This window comes from Theropithecus gelada, chromosome 12 (genome assembly GCF_003255815.1).
Source record: "Theropithecus gelada isolate Dixy chromosome 12, Tgel_1.0, whole genome shotgun sequence".
Classification (NCBI taxonomy): domain Eukaryota; kingdom Metazoa; phylum Chordata; class Mammalia; order Primates; family Cercopithecidae; genus Theropithecus; species Theropithecus gelada.
In genome coordinates this window covers 38612268-38638123 of record NC_037680.1, presented here as the reverse complement: position 1 = coordinate 38638123, position 25856 = coordinate 38612268, and the positions used below count along the sequence as shown (strand labels likewise).

The window sequence follows — 25856 nt, the reverse complement described above, 5'->3', positions numbered from 1 at the left end:
TTCTCTTTTCTTTCTGTTCTTTTTTGAGACAGGATCTTACTCTGTCACCCAGGCTGGAGTGCTCCTCTTGGCTCACTGCTTCCCCTCCCAGGTTCGAGCACTTCTCCTGCCTCAGTCTTCCAAGTAGCTGGGTTTACAGGCACACACCCCCATTCTCGGCTAATTTTTTTTTTTTTTTTTTTTTTTTTTTTTTGGTAGAGACAGGGTTTCGCCATGTTGGTCAGGCTGATCTCAAACTCCGGACCTCAGGTGATCCACCCACCTCAGCCTCCCAAAGTGCTGGGATTACAGGTGGAGCCACCACACCCGGCAAGCCTCTGTTGTCTTTTTGTCACTTTTTCTCTCTCACACAGTTTGAAATGGCTCTCATCTCTTTCTTTACAATGTTAAGTGTTTTACTACAGGCTGTGTCAATGTTACTAAGTAAAATGAGTACTTGGCCCAGCCACCAAAGGTGCAAATCAGACCAACTGTTCCTAGAGGTGCCAGGTATGCCTCCACCTTGACAGCCACAGTCATGCATGGCTCAGGGCACCTCTCCTTACCCTTTCCCCTCTCAGCGCGGGTGCCTAGGCATGCCTGCAGCAGGCAAAGACTGAGTCCAACAGCCCCAGGGGGGTGGGGGGGCCTGGGGGGGGGCAGGAGAAAACAGGTGATAGCCAGGACCCTACAGGATGCTTCTTGCCTGCCATGCCAACAGAACCTCCCCTTGCCAGGGAATTCAACCTGGTCTGAACTGGGGGAAGGATGGGAAAGTTATAAGGATTAAAAGGGCCCACTTGCACTAAGCAAGGGGTTCTTCTCCCAGGATCCCCCTTTTTTTGCCCCTTTTACCATTTTCCTCTTTTTTTCCTTTTCCAAGTGAGAGGGCTCCCCATGCCCCCCACAATATTTCTGATAGGGAAGTTAACAGAGGAGCGACCCTTGCTGGCTGATAACTGCAAATTCAGCAGGGCACATAGGAGATACTCTAAACAGATACAAACAGCCTCTAAAATACCTTTTTGGTCCCAAACTCCATTTAAGCTTCGGATTGAGGCCCAAGAAAGAAAAACTGGGCCTGAGGAATCCAAAGCCAGGTGACAGGCACAGTGTAAATGGGCAGAACCAATTCCCGCCAACTAAAACCCACCCCACGGAAGGAGGCCATGGATCATGGAATAAACAGGCCCAGGGAACTCAAAAGTTTGCCAATAGCAGGGAGAAAGGGAGGCATAGGTGAGGGCAGTTAATTCCCATTCTCTATGTTTTTCCTGCCTCATGGGTACATACCTCATTGGTACTTACGGCTGGCACCTGCCAAGGTCTCTGGAGCTCAGGGATAAGGGGTGGAGAGTGGAGGGAGGATGCTCGCTTTCTCTCTCCAACACACCCTGAGTTTTTCACTGAAAGAAGGAAGGGAAGCCTGGGTGTGGTGACTCACGCCTGTAATCCTAGCATTTTGGGAGGCTGAGGCAGGCAGATCACCTGAGGTCAGGAGTTTGAGACCAGCCTGGCCAACATGGTGAAACCCCATGTCTACTAAAAATACAAAAATTAGTTGGGCATGGTGGGGCTTGCCTGTAGACCCAGCTACTTGGAAGGCGGAAGCAGGAGAATTGCTGGAACACAGGAGGCGGAGGCTGCAGGGAACCAAGATCGTGCCATTGCAATCCAGCCTGGGTGACAGAGCAAAACTCTATCTCAAAAAAAAAAAAAAAAAAGAAAAAGAAAAGAAAAAAGAAAAAAAAGGAAGAAAAGAAAAAAATAGAAGGGAAATGAGGGATGCCTCTAATCCCTGTCTTTCAGAATGGGCAACCAGTTCTCTTCACTACCCCCAACTTATACTCCTCTGGAGTGTATCCTAAGCCACTGGGACTACTTTGACCCTCAGAATCTGGAGGAAAAATGCCTCATAGCCCTCTGCACAAAGGTTTATGCAAATTATGATTTACAGGAAGGACTGGCTTGGCCTCAGGAAGGGACCATTCATTTAAATATCATCTGGCAATTTGAACTTTTCTGTAGACTTGAGGACAGATGGTCTGAGGCCCCATATGTGCAAACTTTCTATACCTTGCAAGGTAATCCAGACCTTTGCCGACAATGTAGGATTGCTTCAGCCCTTCTGTTTCCTGTCTCAGGAAGGCTGCAAGGGGCAAGCCCAGCGAATTAAAGATACGAGTCCCAGAGGCACCCACAGCAGAGGAGCCAATTCCCTCAAGCTCTGCTCTTCTGGGTCCACCCCGACCTCCCTATCCAGCTTCAGCCTCTCACTTGCCCCCTCCTAGAAATCCTCACCCTAAACAAACCCCAGTCTTACTCTTGCCTCTCCAATTGATGCCCAGTGAATTTGGGCCCAGTAAGGTCCAGGTTGCCTTCTCCCTACAGGACTTAAAGCAAATGAAGGGGGACCTTGGCAAGTTTTCAGATGACCCTGGGAGATATATAGAGGCTTTCCAGAATTTCACCTAAATATTTGAACTCTCCTGGAGAGATGTTATGTTACTTTTGAATCAGACCCTGACAGACACTGAGAAACACGCTGTTCAGCAAGCGCAGAGAGATTCGGGGATAAGCTTTGTATCGCATATAGTGTCAGGGAAGGGGGCAAACATTATGCAACTAGAAGAGAAGCAGTACCAATGGATGACCCTAAATGGGATCCCAATGATGAGATGGGCAACTGGAAGAGGAGACACTTTCAGGTGTGCATAATAGAGTGCTTATGTAGGACAGGAATTTGATGAAAATCCCACTGCCTTCCTGGAGAGGCCTTTGTAAAGCACACCTGTCTATCTCCTGATTCAGTCAGGGGGCAACTAATCCTAAAGGATAAATTTATTACTCAGGCAGCTCCTCACATCAGGAGGAACTTGAAGAAACGGACCCTGGGAGCAGTTAGTACATTAGAGGACCTCCTGAAAATGGCCACCTTGGTCTTTTAAAATAGAGACAGGGAGGTCCAGGAAAGAGAGAGGAAATACAGGAAAAAAGCAGAAGCTTTAGTGGCCACCAGGCAAGCTCACAAACCCCAGAATTCCCAGGGTGCACCTGTTAACTGCTAAGGATATGGCAACAACAGTTATCACCCTTCTAAAATTTAACTGCTCCCATACAAGGTTTAATTTCTTTCACCAGGCTGAAACAGCTCAGGGTACAATGTTGTTGTTGTTGTTGTTGTTAGTGTATTTCATTTCTTATCTCTGTAGTCTTTGGCACTAAATTCTTTCCCTGTGTAATACACGTGTTTAACCCATGCATACTTAATCTTATAGAACTTGTTTTTTTTTCTCTCCCATGCCTAAAAGCCATCAAATTCCAAACAATCAGGCAACCGGAGCCTCGGACGATGGCTCTCCTTTGCTAGGAACCCTTAGATAGACCTCTGGGAGGAGTCTGACTGCCATTTTAACCAAAACAATGCCCCCTGTCAGTAGGAAGCAGCTAAAACTGGTCATTGTCCATATTCTAAAGGCAGTTAGTTGTACCTCTTCAGAGGGGATAAATGATACGGAAGTGCTGGAAAGGGAAGAGCATGGTCCCTTTAAATGATACAGAAAGGGGAAACGGAAGTGCTGGGTAAAGGAGGGTGTGATCGAGAGCTAGGGTTTTACCCTCATGGAGCTAGGTGAGGACAAGCATTGCCTGCCAAGTGTTGCATTTCCCAAGACCACCATAGCCTGTCATGCCCCAAACCTGTGCCTATAAAAACCTCCAAGACCCCAGCAGACAGATACAGAGGCAGTTGGACTAAAGAGGAGCACATCAGTAGAACACATAGGCGGCTGGACATCGAGAGGAACACACCAAAAGGCACCAGCACGCTGGCAGGCCACTATCTGGCAGAAGTAGAACGTCGCAGCGTTTGGCTGGGGCAGTTGAGGGGAGCCCAGGCCACTGAGTGGTCTGACTCCAGGGGAAAACCTTCCCACTCATCCCCTTCTGACTTCCCCTGAGCTACCTCCACTCAGTAAAAGCATTCACTCATTCTCCAAGCCCAGGTGTGATCCGATTCTTCCAGTACACCAAGGCAAGAACCTGGGATACAGAAAACCCTCTGTCCTTGTGACAATGTAGAAGGTCTAATTGAGCTTGTTAAGACAAGCCACTTATAGACGGCAAAACTAAAAGATCTCCCTGTAACACATGCCCACTGAGGCTTCAGAAGCTATAGACATCCACCCCTAGACACTGCCATGGGTCGGAGCCCCACAGCCTGCCCATCTGCATGCTCCCCTAGAGGTTTGAGCAGTGCAGCACTGAAGAAGTGAGCCACTCCCCCATCACACAACCTGACAGGGAGACAAGGGAACTTTACTCATTTCAATATGAGCAGAGGTGATATAAAAATATTTAACAATTTCTATGGGATGGATATTAAGCAATTAGAATAGCCGCTCCCAACTCAAAATGGACACAGACTGGGACATCTAACCCAAACCTCACTACTAGCTAAATGTCAATCATAATTGCAAGATAAAGACAATGGTAGTCTAGTTACATTTGACTGTAGTTTGCTCTTAAGCATTTATTTTAAAATAAAACAATTACAATCTAGCCTTTGAGGTAAAAGTACTGTTTTAACGAAAACATTTGCAGTTAACTGTTTTTGAAAAGACTTTAAGCTATGGAAGGAGTACTTGAAAAATGAATGTTCCAAAACTTATCTGTTGATATGTGACTTCCATTTTTTGCCAAAACTACTATGTAGAAAACTTTTTATATGTAAAAACTTAAAACCAGAATTTTAATTGAATTAGGGAAAGTGATTAGGAAATTATTATCAAGATTAAGTGAACTTAGCCAGAAATTTTTTCTATTTTAGGATTACTACTATTTTTGAAATAAAAAGCTATGGCAGTATCCTTTTCATAAACTTTCCTGCTAAATCAGCCTATCAGTTTCAGTTAAATGGCTGAAAGTCTTGCTTAAAGTCTCAGTTAAATAACTAGCTATTATATAGTGTTAATATGTACATGTATATATATTATATATGTAACTAAATTCTTTCCTTTATATATTGTGCATGCTTTGAAGACTAGCACCGCACCATCTCTTCTTTGTTTTTTATATAAGCATAGTGTGTTGGAGTCACATATTGGGCACATAAACATGCCAGACTGGTGCTACTGTAACACACTAGCACCAATTGTTATGACATGGTACTGGAATCTTTCCATTTTACAACTGATGTATTTGAGGTGATTTTTCGAAGCACAGCAATTAAGAAATAGTATTGAGATGTGAACCCAGACAGCCTGAACTCAGAGTCTCTGTGCTTAACCATACCCCACAATGCCAGGTTAAGAGAATCTAACACTTCAAATTACACAAAGCAGGCTCATTATTGATACAAATGAGCAAACAAGTAAAGGAACAGAACAACAATTCCAGGGTTTCTCACTAAACTTAAATTATTGTCATTTTCTTTGAAAAAGACATTACTGCTATGCATGGTCACTAAATTGTAGTGGCAGCTATTATTGTTACTACTTTTTAAAAACTCAAATGAAAAGTTGCATAACAATGGGAAAATACATAGTTCAGCAGGATCTCCTACCTCAAAAGAGAAAGGAAAAAGAAACTTACATTTGGAAACTGGTGAAGAGGATTAAACTGAAACCTCTTAGAAGAAACTTGACAGAGGAAAACAATTAATTACTCAAGTGAAAAACAGAAAATAAACTAAATCATGATGCAAAAAATATAGATGAAAAAAGGATACATTGTGAGAGACTGTGTCTTGGCTTTTGTTTCCTTAACCTCCTTTCTCGAAAAAGGGTCCTATCAAGACCATGGGAGATTCCTAAAAAAGAAGTCCCTCCCACCCACGCCTAATCCTCATCACTCAGACCTCATCCAGCAGAGTGACTCCTACTTGTGAGAAAATATGAATTGCTATTGTTGGGTACTATGTGATGCTCATAGGGTTAGATGAGGATGACTATTAGGGAAATCAACCAGTGAAATTGTAATATACATTATTATCTAGATTTACTATGGTCTTCATGGCATTTATCCTCACATAGCACATTGTGTATTTTTTAGCCATTACTAATCATCTATCTTCCCACTCCCATTAGAATGTGAACTCCATAAAAGTAGGAACTTTGTTAATTTTATTAACTGCACCTAGATCAGTGCTGGTCATGTAATAGATACTTAAACATATTTTAAATGACTGGATGAGATAATGAATGATATAATTTGAATGCCAAATACTTAAATATCTTTGGTTTAAATGTTTGGTGTTTGTGAAAAGGTCAAATACCAAACATTTGATCCTTTCTCTTCCAGAGCAACAATTAAGTGGTATGAAGAAAATAACATTAACTGGTTCCCCGTATTCAGTCAGCAACCCCTTCTCATTCCTCCATGTTTGAAACCAAGAAACGGAAGGATAAGTGCCAGGAAAAAGGATGTTTTTTGGTTGGTTAGTTTGTGCTTTAACATGTTGAATAAAACCCACTGGCAGCTGGAGGATAGGAGTATGTTTTTGCAATAGCCCTAAAAGATATTTTCATAGACCCAATACTTAAAATTAATAATTTGAGTACTTTTGTAGAAATATCTAATTGGATTATCCTCTATCTGGGCACAAGGTCAGCTCCCAAAATTAAGTGAAAAAGGAGTAGGGTTCTGTGAAGAAACAGAAAAGAACAGTATAAATCAGGCCTACCTGCAAGTCCAAGGTTTCATTTACTTCAACTTTCAGTGTATTTGACATTATGCCAGCCACTGGGGTCAACTCAAATACAACTCCCAGGAGAGATATCATCAAGGTCCCACTACCTGTGAGTAGTGTACTAGTTACTGTGTAAATATATCCCTTCTTGAAGCAGCTTACAATCCTTCAAGGGTAGAAAAAGTCTTGCTACATAAGATAATTAGAGAATAAAATAGGACACCTTGCCATAAAGTGCTCATTTGGATATTTTGTATGCCCTTAGTAAACACTCACCAAGATTCTGTACTTCCATTATCCAGTTCAAAGCACTATCAGGTTTTCCTGGTCTACACAGACTTTATTGAATGTACTGTGCTAACAGATTATTTTTCCTAAATATGTCTCTTTGATAACCTAAATGATCTCTCCATCCTTTATATAATTCTGGACCATGAGGTTCTAGTTATGGTGTGTATGTGCCTACCACTAACAGTCACACGTGACTACAGAATGCCTCCTAAATGAGTAGTAACCTTAAGGACTCACATTCATGTGGCTTCTGTACCAAAATGAAGCTGCCATTTTTCAGTGTGAATATGTTTTTTTTCTCTCATGACATAGACAAATGTTGATGTTTACTACAAGTTGGTACATTAGTTGCTAATTAAGTTCCTAGCTGCTCCAGCCAAAACTTGCTGTATTGAATCCAAGAAAAGAATGGCAGCTATATCAAAAATAAGTTGTTGGGGGATTTTTTTGTTTTGTTTTATTAAAGGAAAGTTGTATATTAAAGAATATAGGGAACTTACAAGCTGGAATCTAGGAAGCCTTCAGTCTTGACTTCTGTATAAGCTGAGTTGGTGGTTCAAGGCCATCCACATCTGTTACCAGGTTCTGGTCAAAGCTGCATAAATACCAGCAATCTAAATATGAGGCAGTAAAGTTAACTGTTTATTGTTACTCACTTTTTCGTACCCACCTGCAAATTCCCAGGGAAACAAGTTAGTGTTTGGGAACCCACGGGAGGTCAGGTTTATTTTAGGGAGGGCACAGAGATGACTTCCTCCTGGCTTCTCCACATCTGTGCAAAGATGTCTTCTGAGCTTCATCTCTCACCTGTCCCTCGCAGTCTCACCAACCTCAGCCAGGCCTGCCTTGCTGCATTCACCAGCCGAGGGTAACTCCCTGTTCACGGCCGGGTCTGTGGCAGTTTCTGTTCACTTCCCCGTTGGAAAGTCCCAAATCACAGGCTTTTATGCACTGCACATTTTGACCTACAAAGGACCTGATTGTTAAGGCAGAACCCCGCTGGGAAAACAAAATACCCGCAGGAGGAGCTTTGCTAGAGTGTTGGTCTTGGTGCCAGAGAGAATTCGCTTTCCTTTTCTGTTTCCCGCGGTGTCCTTGACCAAAGGCCTCCCGTCTTCACCCGCCCCGACCAAAAGGTGGCGCCTCCCTGAGGAAACTCCCTCCCCTCTAGGCCGATTACGTTTGCAAAGTCCTGAAAAGAGAATCGAAACAGAAACCAAAGTCTGGGAAACTCTTTAAAAACTGCCTGACAGAAAGCTAGACTCGAAGCTCCTACCCGTCTGTGCAGCCGGATCGCCCCGGTCCGGGACCCGGGGTCCACACCGCAGAGTCCAAAGTGCCGCGCCCGCGGCCCCGCGCGCCTCCCCGCTGCCCACCTGCCCACCTGCCCAGGTGCGACCGCAGCCCCGCGCGCCGGCCGGAGGGCTCTGCGGGCAACCTGGTCGTTGTCAGGCACAGAGAGGTAGACCCTTCTCCTCCAAGTGGGCAGCGGACAGAGGCACGCACATCTCACCTGTCCCGCAAAGAACAGCACCATCTGCTTGGGAGAACCCTCTCCCTTCTCTGAGAAAGAAAGATGTCGAATGGGTATTCCACAGACGAGAATTTCCGCTATCTCATCTCGTGCTTCAGGGCCAGGGTGAAAATGTACATCCAGGTGGAGCCTGTGCTGGACTACCTGACCTTTCTGCCTGGAGAGGTGAAGGAGCAGATTCAGAGGACGGTCGCCACCTCCGGGAACATGCAGGCAGTTGAACTGCTCCTGAGCACCTTGGAGAAGGGAGTCTGGCACCTTGGTTGGACTCGGGAATTCGTGGAGGCCCTCCGAAGAGCGGGCAGCCCTCTGGCCGCCCGCTACATGAACCCTGAGCTCACTGACTTGCCCTCTCCATCGTTTGAGAACGCTCATGATGAATGTCTCCAACTGCTGAACCTCCTTCAGCCCACTCTGGTGGACAAGCTTCTAGTTAGAGACGTCTTGGATAAGTGCACGGAGAAGGAACTGTTGACAATTGAAGACAGAAACCGGGTAGGTGTCTGTTCAGACGGAGCTAGCCTTTTAGGCAGATTTTGCAAAGCAGGTTTCCTTGTGCGTTTGCCCCTTTCCAAATGTGCATGACATCTTTGGGCACATCTAGTTTCTTCCTTTGAGAAGACAACATCTAGGCACTTTAAGACAATGTTGAAAATTTAAACACAAAAGAACTACTTTTCTAATCTTTTCACTGAACTGAAAAGGAGTTAACTTTAGAATTGTAATGTATATTAACAGGTAACATGTATTGAACACTTACTATGTGCACTTGGTATCATTTTCAAAATGTATTACTACAGTTCATGTTCAGAGTAACCCACTGAGGCTCCTAATGTTATTAACTCCATTTTGCAGATGAGAAACCTGAGGCAGATTAAATAATTTGCCCAAAGTGTTGAATGTTTTTCTTATTTAATGTAGTTGCACGGAGCAGGGGTCAGCAAACTACGGCCCACGGGCTAAATCCAGCCTGCCACTGTTTTTTTCAGGCCCACAGGCTAAGGACGGTCTCTAGATTTTTCAATTTTTAATTTTCAGTGTTCATAAAGTTTTATTGGAACACCGTCATGCTCGTTTGTTTACATATTGTTTGTGGCTGCCTTTCTACTCCAAAAGCAATTGGATGGAGACTATGTGCCCTTAAAGCCGAAAATATGTATTATCTGGCATTTTAGAGAAAAAGTTTTCCAATCTTTGCCCCACATTACATATTGTGCCATTTATTCTTAGCCCAAATGGGTAAATTGCAATCACACACACACACACACAGACACACACAAACCCTTTTCTCTTTCTTTAATCAAAGTGTCTACATTTTCTGAGAATCAAAATTTAAAAACAATTCATTGAAAGAATGTGTTGCTAATTTCAGTTTTTCATATTAGTGAAGAAACTGGATTTTTCTTAAGGTGGCATTTTGACAGGGCGAATTTTACTGATGACTTTACATTAAATGTGATATGAATTGTTTTTTGATAAGTGAAGATGTACTGTGGTGTGTATAAATGCTGACCTGTTTGCATCTGACTTACCCAGGCTCGTAAGTCAAAAGTCTTGTTTTGGAAGACATGTAGACGAATAAAGCCATGAATGACTAAAAGTCAAAGGCTTTGTCTACACCACTGTATGATTTTCACATTTTTTTCCTCTCTTTTTGGTTCATCCATTGTTTGTATATTCATTACTAACTTCTGGGCATTTGATTGATTGGCTATAGCCTATGATGTAATTTAGTCTTTAGTGAATAAAGTTAGTGATCTTTTGTAGACTTGACAGACACAGGGCCTGTCCAAAGACCCAAACATGCATCTAATTTTGATGGCCAGTTTTCCCAACAAGTAAATTACTTTGCACTGTTGTCTGTAATGTTTATGTCGTTTTGTGTATTGAGAACAAGCTAGAACGCATTATAGTAGTCCAGCTGGATATGACAAATGTGTACATCACTGTGGCAGAATCTTAATTTGGAAGAAAGTATGCAGCCTTCAAGCCAGCTGGAGATGGAAGATGGCATTTCCAGCCACAGTAGCTGTTAGAAGTCCAGAAGCAACAGAGTCCAGTAACACCACAAAGCTGTTTATGTTTGGTGGGTATGATGTCCCGATTGCCAGCGAAACAGCACTTCTCCCTATTTACTCTAAATACTTCTGCCTATCAGCATCACTTTTGTCTTGCCTGGATTGAATTTCCGCCAGCTAGATTTTATCCAAGTTCTTGATTCTGGCAAGCTTGGAGGCAGCTAGCAGTAATGCAAGGGATTTGACACAAAGAAGATATAGAGTAAAGGGACTTTCTTGTACTAGTAGCAGTTAAGGCCAAAGCAACCCAAATTCTCCCTCTGATTCACATTTCAAAGGAGGCCCCGAAAGACTAAGCAGCTATACATTTGAGGCTCTCTAGGAAGCAATAGTATCTCTGTGAGAGTCTGGAATAATTGTTGTGTGCATCATTTTACATGTATTATCAGTTCCAAAAATAAGCTATGGTGGACAATGAGAAGCAAGCATTATGTTTGGAAGAATAATCTATATTGAGGTGGTGGTCATTGATGAAGGTTTATCTTACAGCAGCAAAGTGTGATAAGACTGTAGAAGGGGAACACATGGATCTGAGGTCTATCTTGGCTTCTTACTGTATGTGTTACTTCGGGCCAAATTATTTAAGTTCCCTGATGCTACATTTACCCGTGAAAATGGACATCATAAAATTTCTCACAGTATTTTATTCAACATCAAATCAGAAATAGTGTTTATGAAAAAGCTTATAAATCAGAGCTATTTGATATGATAATGGTGTTGACTTTTATTACTATTCATCTGATTACATTTCCTTGTAAATTTAAGTTTGAGAGATTTAGGTAAATTCCCCATGTTGCAATTGAGATATACTTCTTAAAGTCCCTAGATTATACTGATTTGAAAAAGAAATTACCTCTTTCATCCCAGAACCTAACCAGGATTAGGTATAGGGTTGGTGTTTAATAAGCATTGATTACTTGATTGATAGACTGATTGAATTTATTTCTGAAAGTGTCTGGAATAAGTGTTGAAAACACATGATGTATTGAATTGTGTTGCTAGGCATTAGAGAATGGATGAATGATGAAAATAAGATTTCCAAATTTGCTTTTTTGATGGTTTAAAATAAGTAATCAAGACTTCCATAAAATGGTCTGGTATTTTTGTTCTTTTTCTGTTTTACCATAGACATTTTCTACTTGATCTATTATTTCAATTTAGGATTCCCACCCCATTTCCTAGCCCCTGCCCCTGATTCCAGCAGGCCTTCTGAAAATGACTTTAGACATAGGTTTGTGTCCAGCAAGTACCCAAAAACTTATTCATTCATTCATTCATTCATTCAGTTTGAATTTATTGAGTGGCATCTTTGTGCCAGATGCCATGCTAGTGGTGAAAAGACAGGAGAAAAACACAGAGACTGTTTTGTCCTTTCTTGAAGTTGTGTTATAGTGTTCATCAGTGTTGATGAAAGAATGTCTACTGTAGGCCGGGCATGGTGGCTCACACCTGTAATCCCAGCACCTTGGGAGGCCGAGGAGGGCGGACCACGAGGTCAGGAGATCCAGACCATCCGGGCTAACACAGTAAAACTCAGTCTCTACTAAAAATACAAAAAAATTAGCCAGGCTTGGTGGTGGGAGCCTGTAGTCCCAGCTACTCGGGAGGCTGAGGCAGGAGAATGGTGTGAACCCGGGAGGCAGAGCTTGCAGTGAGCCAAGATCGCACCACTCCACTCCAGCCTGGGCGACAGAGCAAGACTCTGTCAGAAAGAAAGAAAGAAGGAAAGAAGGAAAGAAAGAATGAAAGGAAGGAAGGAAGGAAGGAAGGAAGGAAGGAAGGGAGGCAGGGAGGGAGGGAGGGAGGTAAAGAAGAATGTCTACTGTATACAAGGGACTATTCTAAATACTAGAGATTCAGCAGTAATATATATGCCATTTTATCAATCATTGTAATAAAGCGATCCTTGTACTGCCTTGCTCCTCTTTTAGGATGCTAAGTTACAACTTGGCATTGTTACAACTTGGCACACCCATCAACTTAGGCAGTCATGAACTCTGGGAACTGAAGTGATCATATAAACATTTCCATAGTGTCTTAATAATCAAGCTGAACAGTTAAAGAGAGGTGCATGTTTCATCCCTGGCCAGTTCAGAACACAAAGCATCTGTAGTCCTGGAGACTCCACACCCCTTTCTTTTACACAGGAGAACCAGAGATGCCATGACTAGTCCAGCTAAAAACAGTCCAGTTCTCCCAACATCAAGTTGAGTACCCAAGTCAATCTCTCCAAGAATATTGTATTGTCTGGCAAATTAGGAAGGATAAGAATTTCATTTGAAAAAAAAAAAGTATGACTAAGAAATTAGCTACGTCAATGTGACAATAAATATTCATTGGGTTAAGATATTAACTTTTTGTGGGAAACTGGTTCTTTAAAATTCTTTATTTTTAACATACAGGTTTTGCTTCTTGATTTACTTTTATCTGAGAGTTGAACTCTGCTGGGTTGAAAAAATCACCATCATATTTAAATAGCTATCTAAGATTATTATAAAGGGAAGAAAACATTTGCATTAAACTGTACAATTGTGTTGGCAAGCCAGTGCTTTATGGAAATGTCATTGGTTTCTTCACTGATTTCTGCTGGAAAGAAAAAACATATCAAATAATTTAGAATATGAAAGCATTGAATTGTATTATCCCCAAATTAATTTTGTTTTATATTTCATAATTTAGTTAACAATGTGTTAATAGACTACATAGTCATGAAAACATCCATCCATTTTTAACTTCATAGAGAAAGCTTCGAGTGGAGTAGGGGCATGGGTGACAATCGTTTTATGACTTGTTGCAGTCTCAAATCTAAATATTTGCCTTCCACGAATTTCTGTAATTGTGTTTACATATTGGGATCTAATATCTTTACAATGTTTTAGGAGAACAGATTAAATTTTTAAAATTACATAATTGCGTCAAAGGGAGTTGATGTACTTTCCAGCACCAAAACTGAGAAGATTTCTTAAAAATTCAGCATCTTGATGAGGCTGCTAAAATTGCACAGATATATGTAGTTCCACATTCAAATTGTAAGAATATGTTTAGGAAATAATGACATCATGATCCTTACATGCTTGGACTCAATAAAGGCAAAGAAAGCTTGACAAATATGATTCCACAGTAAAAATTGACTTAATAGATTAGTAGTTGAAGAAACTTTTGTGGATAGAATATGCTTAGGAATTTTTTAATAACAGTATTTGTTACAGTGCCTCACTGGTTCTTTTTAAGAAAATCCTTCCTGATTGCTTCTTTCAAATATATTTAAAGCTGATTAAAGGATGGGGTAATAAAATATGAGAATGGCTGAGTTAAAAGAAGGCACTGAAACTGGTCTTATTTACATCTATAGCAATTACTTGTTAAATTAGCAGATGATAATAAAGATGTTACAACACCAGGGAAGCCAAAGAATTTCCGCTAGGAGACTAAGAGAGTTAGAAAAAAAATGGTAAAAAAATGAGCAAAAATCTGCTTAGAAAATGTTGTGGATGACATGGACTGAATTCAGTTGAAATTTACTGAGTTCAAATAGTTATTTTTAACCACTTCTTGCCAGAAAATGAACTAAAATTGGAGAAAATTATAAGCTATAATTATAGTTCAAGAAGGCAGGATTCAACCTCTAAATTCAATTGCCTGGGATCGAATTCTAATTCTGCCACTTACTGGCTTTGTGACCTCAGAGAGATAACTAAACATCTCTGTGCCTTGGATTTCTGATCTGTAAATGAGTTAATATTGGTACCTACTTCTGGGCTGCTGGATTAATACAAGTCCCCTAGAACAGCATTCTTAACTACTAGATGTTAAGACGGAAATATCCCTTGGGTAGAGACCATGCAGCATGTGCTTGTGCAGGTGAGGTGTTTGTAACAATGACTCTTCCAAGTCATCCATAATAATTCTAACACTGAATTAGTGCCAGACATTGTTCCAAAAACATTAACAAATTGCTGACATAAAAGGTTATGGAATATATTTATAGGACTAGAAAATACATAAATTTGTAGGAAATAACTAAACAATCCAAATTTTACATGTGGAAGATTGGCAAATGTTGAGAAGGACCTTTGATAATATCAAAGGCAATATTTCTTATCTGGGAGGTTGATAGAATCACATAAGATGCTTTAATTTTTCTTTAATATCTGAGTTCCTAACATAGATAAAATAAATCAGTATCTTTTAGGGGTGTTTCCTAGGCATCAGTATTTTTTAAAGCTCTACGATTGTTTCTAATGTGCAGCTAAGATATAGAAACTCCGAAATTTCTTTTCAGCTGCCTTGTTTTCCACATATTGTAATCGAAGTCTAGGAAGATGAAGTAAGTTGCTAAATGCCACAGAAAGCTAACGATGTCCTGCCTAACTTCTTTCATGTCTAAACATGGCTTGAGTTCATCTTTCCTCCAAATCCTTATTTCTGTATTATGACCTAAGGAGATGCGCTGTAACAATGATTACACAAATGATCCACATTTAAAAAGTATTTACTAGATTAACCTAAAAGAGAAAATAAATGAAGTCTAAAGACTCTAATGAATGGATATAAAAATAATTCTGCCCCATATTTCCAAAAAAAGATATAAAAACAAATTTCCCATAACATTAAATAAACACAAATTTGAGAAAAATTGATTATAGTAATAATCAACTGTGCAAATATTGAATAGGAAAGAACATAAATCTGCAGTAGCAATTACTTATTTCATAATGATAATCATGAAGAAAGAAGAATTAGATAAGAAATGTTTGATTTCCTATTTACAGACTCCATAGATTGAAAAAATATAGCCAGTCCTAGATATACAGAAAGAAATTGGTGAAAACAGATATAACATGGCTACAAACTAAAGATACTTTCTCTTCTACCCTTTATTCGGGAATGGCTGAGGTAAAATTTATTTTCTAGGTGTCAGGTTTGAATAATTCAATAGCGTTACAAAAATGGTTCATATTTAAAAGGACACTTGGTCCAGAGAATTTTTTTTTTTTTTTTTTTTTTTTTTTTTTTCATAGGTTTTTTTTTTTTTCCTTCTATTTAAAAGCATACTTGGTCCAGAAAATTTTTTTTTTTTTTTTTTTTTTTTTTGTCCAGAGACTTTTTTTTTCCCTGCCAACTTCAGAATTGCTACAGGTAACATAGCTATTTTCTTCAATGTTTCAATGTAAGCCTTTATTTATACTTATGCTTAATTGCTCAGTTTTTCTAAATGGTATTTCCTATTTAACAGAAGATGTTTGATCTTACTTAATTCTAATTTTCTCTTACAACAGATTGCTGCTGCAGAAAACAACGGAAATGAATCAGGTGTAAGAGAACTACTAAAAAGGATTGTGCAGAAAGAAAACTGGTTCTCTGCATTTCTGGATGTTCTTCGTCAAACAGGAAACGATGACCTTGTCCAAGAGTTAACAGGCACTGATTGCTCAGAAAGCAATGCAGGTAATTTTACCTAGGAAGATTTTTCCAATTCCACGTAGTGATTGAGAGTTCAATAAAGCAGACAGACACAATGCTAAACACCAAGATTTTTAGAATCAAAATTTTAAGAGTGGAACATATGTGATATATCATCATTGTAAAGGTGATCTATTTTATCACCTTTACAAATGAGGAAATTGATGCCTGGGAAAAAATCAACTGATCAAAGACCATTTTTAGTTCAACCAACACTCTTTCTACTACCTTATTTTAGAAATGATATGACTACCAGAAATTTTTATCAAGATTATTTAACATTGAATATACACAAATACCTTGGAGGAAAGTATTTTAGTGGTTATAAAAAATCTGCTGCATATTATTCTGAACATTTTATACATTTTTAAGCAATGTATTAAGCATTTGATAAAAGGATTGTTTTGTCAATATATCTCAACATTACCTAATGTGAGATTTTAAAAAGCATTCGACGACAGTAATAACATAACATTTTATAGCTCCTTCTCATACATTATTTGTAAACCTCACTTAAACTGCTATCTTATTTTTCTTTTCGTAGTACGCATCCTATGTTTCCAAAAATATCATATGAAAGACAAATTGAAAGTTAACTATTAATTAATTATAATCATTGCAGTTTTGTTCTGGTGACCCAAACTAATGAAAACTTTGGTATAAAAAGTGGGGTGCTGCTGTAACAAATACCTAAACATGTAGAAGTGGCTTTGGAACTGGGTAATTGATAGAGACTTTAAGAGTTTTTGGTAAATGGTAGAAATATGGATGTTAAGGGTGATTCTGGTGAGGTCACAGAAAGAAATGAGAAAAATGTCATTGGAAACTGGAAGAAAGGTGATCCTTTTATAAAATGGCATAAAACTTGATCTCACAAGTGATGGGTTTGGATATTTGGCTGAGAAAATTTCTTAGTAAAATGTTTAAGGAGCATCTTGGTTTCTCCTGACTGCTTATAGTAAAATGCAAAAGAAGAGAAGTTATTTGAAGGAGTTGTTACGCAAAAAGGAACCAAAATTTAAATATCTGGAAAATCCTCAGCCTATTCATATTGCAAAAAATGAGAAACTGTGTTATAAAGAGAACACCAAGGGTATGGCTGAACAACCAATTGATAACAAGATCATGGGTGCCACTCATGGACTTAATCAGTCATTTCAGCAGAAGGTAGGAATAGAGATACATTATACCAGCAAATACACTTCCAGTTTGAACTGAAGGAGACAGAGAAGGCAGGGAAGAATGAGAAAAGGATACTGGACTTTCTGGATTCTACAGAACCAGACCGTAGAGCTATTTGGCTGTGAATGTGTACTGTTCTTCAAGGAACGGAAAGAATGCCCCCAAAAGTGATTCAGAAGTCATCAGGGTTGCTACTTCCACCACAGGCCCAGGGGCCAAGGCAGTTTCCTTTTTGGTTTCAAAGGGCAAGCCTGTCTCTCAGGTTTTAGTGAGCCCTGCCCAGTGTCTTAGAAGCAGAGCTATCCTCACGGAAAGCTGTATGGATGGAGCCCTTAGAGAGAGCAGGCTGTCTTGCAGAGCCCTAGAAGTGAACCTACCATTTCCATGGACCTGGAAGGCAGTGCATCAAACCAAACAGAGCTTTTCTCAAGCCTTATAAGTGTTAAGATACGATGGAATTTACCTTAGTAAGTTTTGGATTTGCTTGGGACCCATCACCCTTTCTTTCTTTCCTATATCTCCTTTTTGGAATAGGATGTCCATCCTATGCCTGTCCCACCGTTGTATTATGGAAAAGAAACATGTAGCTCCTCTGGTTTCACGGGTTCACAGCTGGTGATGAATTTGCCTCATCATGAATCACATCTCCAGCCTCATCCATGTCTGATTTAGACAATGTTTAGGTGAGACTTTGGCTTTAAACTTAGAGTTCATGCTGCAGTGAGTTAAGGCACTTGGGCTGATGAGAAGAGATGAATGTATTTTGCATGTAGTAAAGATATGAATTTTGGGAAGCCAATGGTAAAATGCTATGGATGGAATTTTGTCCTCCCGTCATTCATATGTTGGAGCCTAATATGACTCTATCTGGAGATAGTGATAGTAGGAGATAATTAAGATTAAATGAGCCAGACCAGGCATGGTGGCTCACACCTGTAATCCCAACACTTTGGGAGGCCAAGTGGGCGGATCACCTGAGGTCAGGAGTTTGAGACCAGCCTGGCCAACCTGGCGAAACCGCATCTCTACTAAAAATACAAAAATTAGCCAGGCGTGGTGGCATGCAGCTGTAATCCCAGCTGCTCGGGAGGCTGAGGCAGAAGAATCGCTTCAACCCAGGATGGGGAGGTTGCAGTGAGCCAAGATTGTGCCACTGCACTCTGGCCTGGGTGTCAGAGCAAGACTCTGTCTCAAAAAAAAAATAAAATAAAAATTAAATGAGTCATAAGAATATAAGAACGGGACCTTAATCTGATAGAATTGTGGCCTTTTAAGAAGAGGGAAAAAGAGAAACATCTGTCTCTTTCTCTCTCTCTCTTAACCATGTGAGGACGCAGGGAGAATATGTCCATCTGCAAATCAAGGAGAGAGCCCTCATCAGACATTGACCCTGCTGTCACTTTGATCTTGGACTTCCAGTGCCCAGAACTGTGAGAAAAGAAGTGTCTGTTGTTTAAGCCACTCAGTTGATGGTGTTTTGTTATGGCAGCACAAACAGACTAATGTAGGAGCTCAGACTCTGGGTCCTGTTGTTATGGCAGCACAAACAGACTAATGTAGGAGCTTAGACTCTGGGTCCTGATACATACCAGATCCTGATGCTTATCAAATCCTGGCTCCTTCCTTGAATGTGTGACCTTTGGCCAGGTTCTTGACTTCTCTGTGCCTCAGTTTACTCCTCAATAAAATGGAGATAATATTACTTATCACCTCAGTAAAATGCAGACAATAATATTACTTACCATGTAGGTTTATTTTGAGAATTAAATAACTTAATATATGTAAAATATTTATATGGTGAGTTCAAAATAAATTAACTAATATAATAGTCCCTAACATACTTAATATCTAACTGCAAACATTGCCAAGTTTTCTTCTTGTCCAAAGTCACAACAGTTTTCTTTAGGAAATTTTCCATACAAAGTGGGGCACATTTTCCCTGTGCTCTTTAAGATGAGATAATAAAAAAATGATACGTTAGAAATTTTTCCTTATGGCATCAGTCTTTGACAGATTGCAACTTCATAAAGGCAAAAACTCTTGATTTTCTTTTTAACCCACATAAGCCCTTAATAAAATACCCATTACATACAGTTGAAGTAGGAAAAGCTGGAAGGGAGGAATGGAGGAAAGAAGAAAGGAAGGACACAGAATATTTCATTAAGTTTTAAAAATCCCCAGAAATTCAGAATACATGAATATAGGCTGACATTAAAGCAGATGTACGTCTCGTGCAGAACACACAGTGAGGAAACAAAATGGCAAGAGCAAAGCTAAAGAAAACTACCAAATTTGCATTTTCATTAATTCAGCCTTAAATGTAACTTTGTGTCACTGAATAAGTAACTTACTTCCTAAACGTGATGGTCAGACAGGAAATCACTTTTCTTGTCATTAGCATTTCTTAGCTACAGTCTAATCATTACAAAGAACTACTCATCGTGTTCATATTACAATTAAAAATACTGTACCATAACAGAAGCATGTTCAAAGCCTTTCGAAATATCAACATATTACAATATATTAAAGCAAATCTCTATTGGGGGCTCTCCATTTTGTTTTCAAAATAACAATTAACAGCTATTTATATTGTATAAAATCTTCCATTGTAATACAATTTACATTCTGTTTAGAACTTCAAAGTATTTAAATATATTCAGGCAACCTCTATTAGGAACCTCCGGTTTGTTTTCAAAATAACAATAACAGTTATGTATGCTCTACAAAAACTTGTGTTGCCCTATGATTTGCATTCTAATACTGTTATTCACAGAGATTGAGAATTTATCACAAGATGATGGTCCTCAAGTGGAAGAGCAACTTCTTTCACCCACAGTTCAGCCAAATCTGGAGAAGGAGGTCTGGGGCATGGAGAATAACTCATCAGAATCATCTTTTGCAGATTCTTCTGTAGTTTCAGGTACTTGAAACACATACATACTTTAATACAGTAATTACTACTTCCAGAAAAACCAACTGGGCAGAACCTGTTAATCAGAGGGAGAAAATGTGGGTACTAAGGTTAGTAAATTTTATATTAAAATAATATTTTTAGAGGAGATTAAAATAAAATAATTCTTGGCCAAAATGCTTTCTAAAACTAATCCAATATCAATGTGGTATAAATATGAACACAACTGCATCTAATTTTAATTTATAAGAAATCCATAGTCATTGTAAGATAAATATCATAAGAATGCCCTATATTTCATGGGTTTCAAAGTACTTTCAAATAGATCAGTCAATTTAATTCACCCAAAACCCTGAAAATAAAGCAGAGCCATTACTTTTTTTCTCTGGTTTAAACTGGGATGGCTCAGAGAGATTCAACTGGGTTGTAAAAATTAAAATCAAAGCTATAAAAAGGAAGATGAACAGATGCTGAACTAGGGTTTGGCTTGAATTGCCTTAACTAATCAGTGAGGACTGAAGACCACCATGTCCACCTTTTTGATACTGAAACAGCCCTGGTAGAAATAAATTACTTAATTATTTTTTCCCTTTCTAATCTGCTCTTAATAGGATAATCCACCTCTCCCCTTCACTGCCAAAAGGCCTTATTCTGTTTTCACAAGAAATAGTTGCTTAAAGCCTGTGGTGTGCTAGTAAATGTAACACGTAGCTCTCTGGGGAAAAGAAAAAGCCCTAGTTTGTAGCATTTGCCAGTCTCTGTGGTTTGAATATTCTCGTTCAGGTTTATTTCAAGCCTCCAACATAAGCTCACTGAACACAAAGCTGGGAAGAGCTGTGCAGTGGCACGGCATTGTACAGCTTTCCCACCATACAGATGCAAAAGACGGAGATAGCCTCCAGATCAAAGATGACAGTTAAATGATTAAGTGATGAGTTTTAAATACCTTATTACCTTTGCTTGGAAATAATTTCTTTAATCATAAGTTTATATAATTTAATATAATTTAATTTTTGTAATGGCTATGGTTAAAAACTCAGAAAATTCCTGAAAAGTTACCAGTTAGCTCCTGTGAGCCCGTACACACTAACTCTAGCACATCACTGCAAAGTTTATTATTTTTATATTTTATTTTGTTTTTGGAGTTGGAGTCTCACTCTGTCACCCAGGCTAGAGTGCAGTGGCATGATGTTGGCTCACTGCATCCTCCACCTCCCGGGTTCAAGCAATTCTCCTGCCTCAGCCTCCCAAGTAACTGGGATTACAGGCACCTGCCACCATGCCTGGCTAATTTTTGTATTTTTAGTAGAGACAGGGTTTCACCATGCTGGCCAGGATGGTCTCAAACTCCTGACCTCAGGTGATCCGCCCAGTTGGCCTCCCAAAGTGCTGGGATTACAGGTATGAGCCACTGCGCCTGGCCTTGTTATTTTGTACTTAGGTAAGTAATATGCATGCATTGCAAGAAATCTGTAATACACAGAAACACACAAAGAAGTCACCAATATTCCCAGAGTATGGATATTACACTTAACATTTGGTTATGTGTGCTTCTGGGCTTTTAAAATACCTGAACGTGTATATATAGTGTCATTTCTCTTATGTTCATTAAATATTCTTCTACAGCCTGATTTTTAATGACTAAATAATGGTCCCACCATTTGGATGCAGTATAATTAATTGACCAATTGTTGAACATTTAAATAATGCCTCGATAGCTCTCTTTGTACTTATGTCACAGTTTGCTTCTTAAAAACATATTATATAATTGGAATTTCTGGGTCAAATGATTTATACAATTTTAACACATTTGATACTTCATGTCAAATCTCACTCCAGGAACTTGTACCAATTTACATGTTCTCCAACAGTATGGGATACGAGTGCTTATTTCCCTGAATTCTCTTCTATGAGAACGAATAATATTATCATGTTCAATCTTTTTCAATTTGGCTGCTATTAAAAATGGTATTTTGTTATTTGAATTTACATTTTCTTATTTCTGCTGAAAAAGAATTTCACAACTTCATTCTCTTTGTTTCGTTAATTATCAATACTTTTAAAATTCATTTTTCTCTTGGAGTATTCATCTTCTTTTTGTTGGCTTATATGAGCTTCCTAAGTATGCAAGATATCAATTCATTGTCATAAATAGCACCAATTGTTTTCACGGTTGCCTTGCTTTTTAGCCTGACTGTGGATTTTTCTCTTTTTCTTTTTTTTGCGGGGGAGGGGGGCAGGCAGGGACAGGGTCTTGCTGTCTCTCTGTCGCCCAGGCTGGAGTACAGTGGCACGAACACAGCTCACTGAAGCCTTGACCTCCCAGACTCAAGTAATCCTCCCACCTCAGTCTCCCAAGCAGCTGGCATCACAGGCATGTGCCACCATACCCAGCTAATTTTTGTATTTTTTATGGAGAATGGGGTTTCACTATATTGTCCAGGCTTGTCTGGAAACTCCTGGGCTCAAGGAATCCTCCTGCCTTGGCCTCCCAACGTGCTGGGATTATAGACTTGAGCTGCTGTTTGTTTTTTAATGTAATGAGATTCCACCTTTCTCAGAAACTCTGGTGATGCTGCTGCTGCTAATAGCAAAGCTTATACAGGATAGTTTTGTTGTTGTTGTTCTTGTTGTTCTTTTTGCTGCTGCTGTTGTTTTGCTTTTCATTTGAACAGCTGCACTTTCCTTTAGAAATCATGATTCTATAGGAATGCCAAAATTCACTATCTGAGTGTGGAGTTTTCATGTTTTAATAAATGTCCTTTACAGGCTACCCGACATCTCTATGAGTTACTGGTCACTTTCTGTAAATCCACACTAGAAAGAAGTGAAGATGGAGCTAATGCTGAGAGATGACGCTGCATCTTAAATGAGGGTTTATCATCAAAGATTACCAGACTAATGCATTGCATTAGCTTGTAGTTAATCTACTCTGAATTTTGAGTGAACAAAATTAAAGGCAAAAGTTTTAAAATTTTTTAAATTTTTACTTCTTAGTATAAAACTTAAAGATGCATCTTGTGAAAAAAAATCTTAATAATGATATTAGACATTATATCAGAATATATATGACAGAAAAGGTTTTTATTTTTATTTTTTCCCCTTGGGTTCCTTTCTCTCTATCTCCCTCCTTCCTTTCAGAAGGAAGTTTATTATTTTAGAAGTTTCACTCTAACTTCCTTCCCTCTCTTCCTTTCACTTCTTTAATTTAGCAACTATTTTCCAATCTCCTGTCATGTGCCAGGCACCTTGTTGTATACTGTGAACTCAGGAACATAGTAGAAATGGCTTCATGGCCACGGAGCCTAATATGACTTTATCTGGAGATTGTGATGGTAAGAGATAATTAAGAGTAAATGAGTCAGGCCAGGCGTGGTGGCTCACACCTGTAACCCCAGCACTTTGGGAGGACAGGGTGGGTGGATCACCTGAGGTCAGGAGTTCAAGACCAGCCTGACCAACATGGTGAAGCCCTGTCTCTACTAAAAATACAAAAACTTAGTTGGGCATGATGGCAGGTGCCTGTAATCCCAGCTACTCGGGAGGTTGAGGCAAGAGAATTGCTTGAACCCAGGAGGCAGAGGTTGCAGTGAGCTGAGATTGCGTCATTGCACTCCAGCCTGAGCAACAAGAGCAAAAAAACTCTGTCTCAAAAAAAAAAAAAAAAAAAAGAAAAAAAAAGAAATGGCTTCAGCCCCCATGGAACTTTCCACTGAGGGAGGTGTTGGCCCAGCAATAGTAACTGTATAACTACACTTGCAGTATGTGCCATGAAAGAATAGTACAGGGTATTAAAATATATAATAGTCTGAGAGCATGTAAGAGTATACAGTAAACCGCACAGTAATCCGAGGAACCATCCAATTCACAAACATCTTAACGGTCTTCTAGTCCTTAGATTCCTTATGGTATATGGATTTCGCATGTGGATTTGAGAGCAGGTTAGTTTAATCCATTCTGGCCCTTTCCAGAGCACTAGCAAAGGGTCACTTATTTATGAAAATGTAGCACGTTTGCTTCAGACCTTTGCTTTAGAGACCGCTGCTGGCATTCCAAGTGTCTGTTTGTTTCCTTGTTGTCTTCAGGACTAAGAATTACTGATATTAATAACTTATAAGGTACCATTAGTCCAGAGAAATTATTGGAGTGCTTTTGATTGAAGTTTTTCTTGCAGAATTTACTATGGAAGGGTTTTGCCTGCATAAGCATTTTCTGACAGAAGTAACAATCGAGGTAAATGTGGAGGTACTCCATAGCTTCTAATATGCATTTGTGCAGGTTTGTTTTGTGTATCTTCTTGATATTGATAATGTTTAGTCTTTATTTTGAATTCCATTGTATTAGGTTAAAGTTTCAAATAGTCTCCAAGATAGCATTGAAAAAAACTTGTCCCTTAAGCTGCACACAGTCTGTAAATATGATTTTTTATATGTGTAAAAAGACTTAAATTATTTGTAATTTTAAATTAAGATATTTATAATTATTATTTCTGAACCAGTTTCTCAAATACTTTCTCAGTGCATAGTAGTCTTAGTGCTATGCAAATGTTGTTAATTATTTATAGCTTTAATGTAAAGATTTTGTGTGTGTGTGTGTGTGTGTGTGTGTGTGTGTAACACATCTGATGGATAAGACACACCACCATCAGTAACAGTGGCCCACCTTGAAACTAATTTTAAACACATATCTCTTTGGCACTAGAGGTGACATATCAGAGTTCTCTAGTGGATTGTTCTAGAGAGTGATTTCGTCATATCTCCAAACTTGGGGGTTGATATGTGTCCTTTTTCCTCCTCCCACCTCTGTTTACAATCAATTGCTTCTCATTACAAAAGTGGTTAGTAATTAAGATATATCAATTTTTTTACTTGCCCTTTTCCAAATTAACAAAATTTCTAAACAACATTTGAACAGTTCTCAGACTATTAATGGGAATTTAATGCTGGATGCTATAGTTCTGCTTTCTGAAGTCACTAGTCGTATTATAACAAGAAGATAACTGCAAAACTTTGGTGTTTCTCTAGACCAGATTTCCCTAGGAAACATCAGAGGGACACAAAGCCTGCTTTCATTTTCTATTAAAAGCATTTTAATTATAGCAAATAATTGACTGGATTATTTGACCTCTATAAGTTTACAGTAAAATTAGTTGTGCAATCAGTCTTTAATTGTCTGCTACTGTTGCTTTGTCAAAACAAGTGAGTAGTTACTTCACATTAACCTTTTTTCATTATACTATTTTAGGAATTAATGCATTACAATAAAATCAAAGAAAATTAAGTGACATTTAAAACTAAATTAACTTTATTTCACTTGATATAAACTTTTATGCAGAGTGGAGCAGAAAATCCCCCTAAACTTCTTTAATCATTGTGTTAGAGCTGCCCTATTGTGAAAACTAGAAAATGCAAATGCCTCAGATTGGTCAGCAGAGGGCGCCTTTACATTTATAAAGCCAATGGAATTTCACTGTTTCAGCGTGAAAGATTATAATGTAACTGTAGAGTGTGCCATGTGTGAATATACAGTGCGCATGACTGTGATTGCATGTGTGTATTTTGATTTATATATTCGTTCACGTGAAGATTTTAAAATTCCACCCCAGCTAATGAGCTTACCAACCTGCTTGTTTTCAGACTTTAATACCTTCTTTCTCATATTTCCCCATATGTTCCACTCCTTAGGTTTATCCGGTGACATTATGCTTTGGAATATATTGTGGATATATTT

At 39.1% G+C, this 25856-nt stretch overlaps 2 protein-coding genes across 2 annotated transcripts in view; one reads left to right on the top strand and one right to left on the bottom strand.

The window, feature by feature from the left end:
- The window catches only part of GCA (grancalcin), a 43489-nt gene extending 35382 nt beyond the window's left edge, over positions 1-8107 (bottom strand). The window contains exon 1 of the mRNA XM_025404674.1: positions 7615-8107. Within this exon, the coding sequence (XP_025260459.1) occupies positions 7615-7758 (144 nt within the window). The 5' untranslated portion in view covers positions 7759-8107. The remainder of the gene's footprint in view (positions 1-7614) is intronic.
- Positions 7901-25856, top strand: part of IFIH1 (interferon induced with helicase C domain 1) — a 52059-nt gene continuing 34103 nt past the window's right edge. The window contains exons 1-3 of the mRNA XM_025404673.1: positions 7901-8987; positions 15850-16018; positions 19989-20135. Of these exons, the coding sequence (XP_025260458.1) occupies positions 8535-8987; positions 15850-16018; positions 19989-20135 (769 nt within the window). The 5' untranslated portion in view covers positions 7901-8534. The remainder of the gene's footprint in view (positions 8988-15849; positions 16019-19988; positions 20136-25856) is intronic.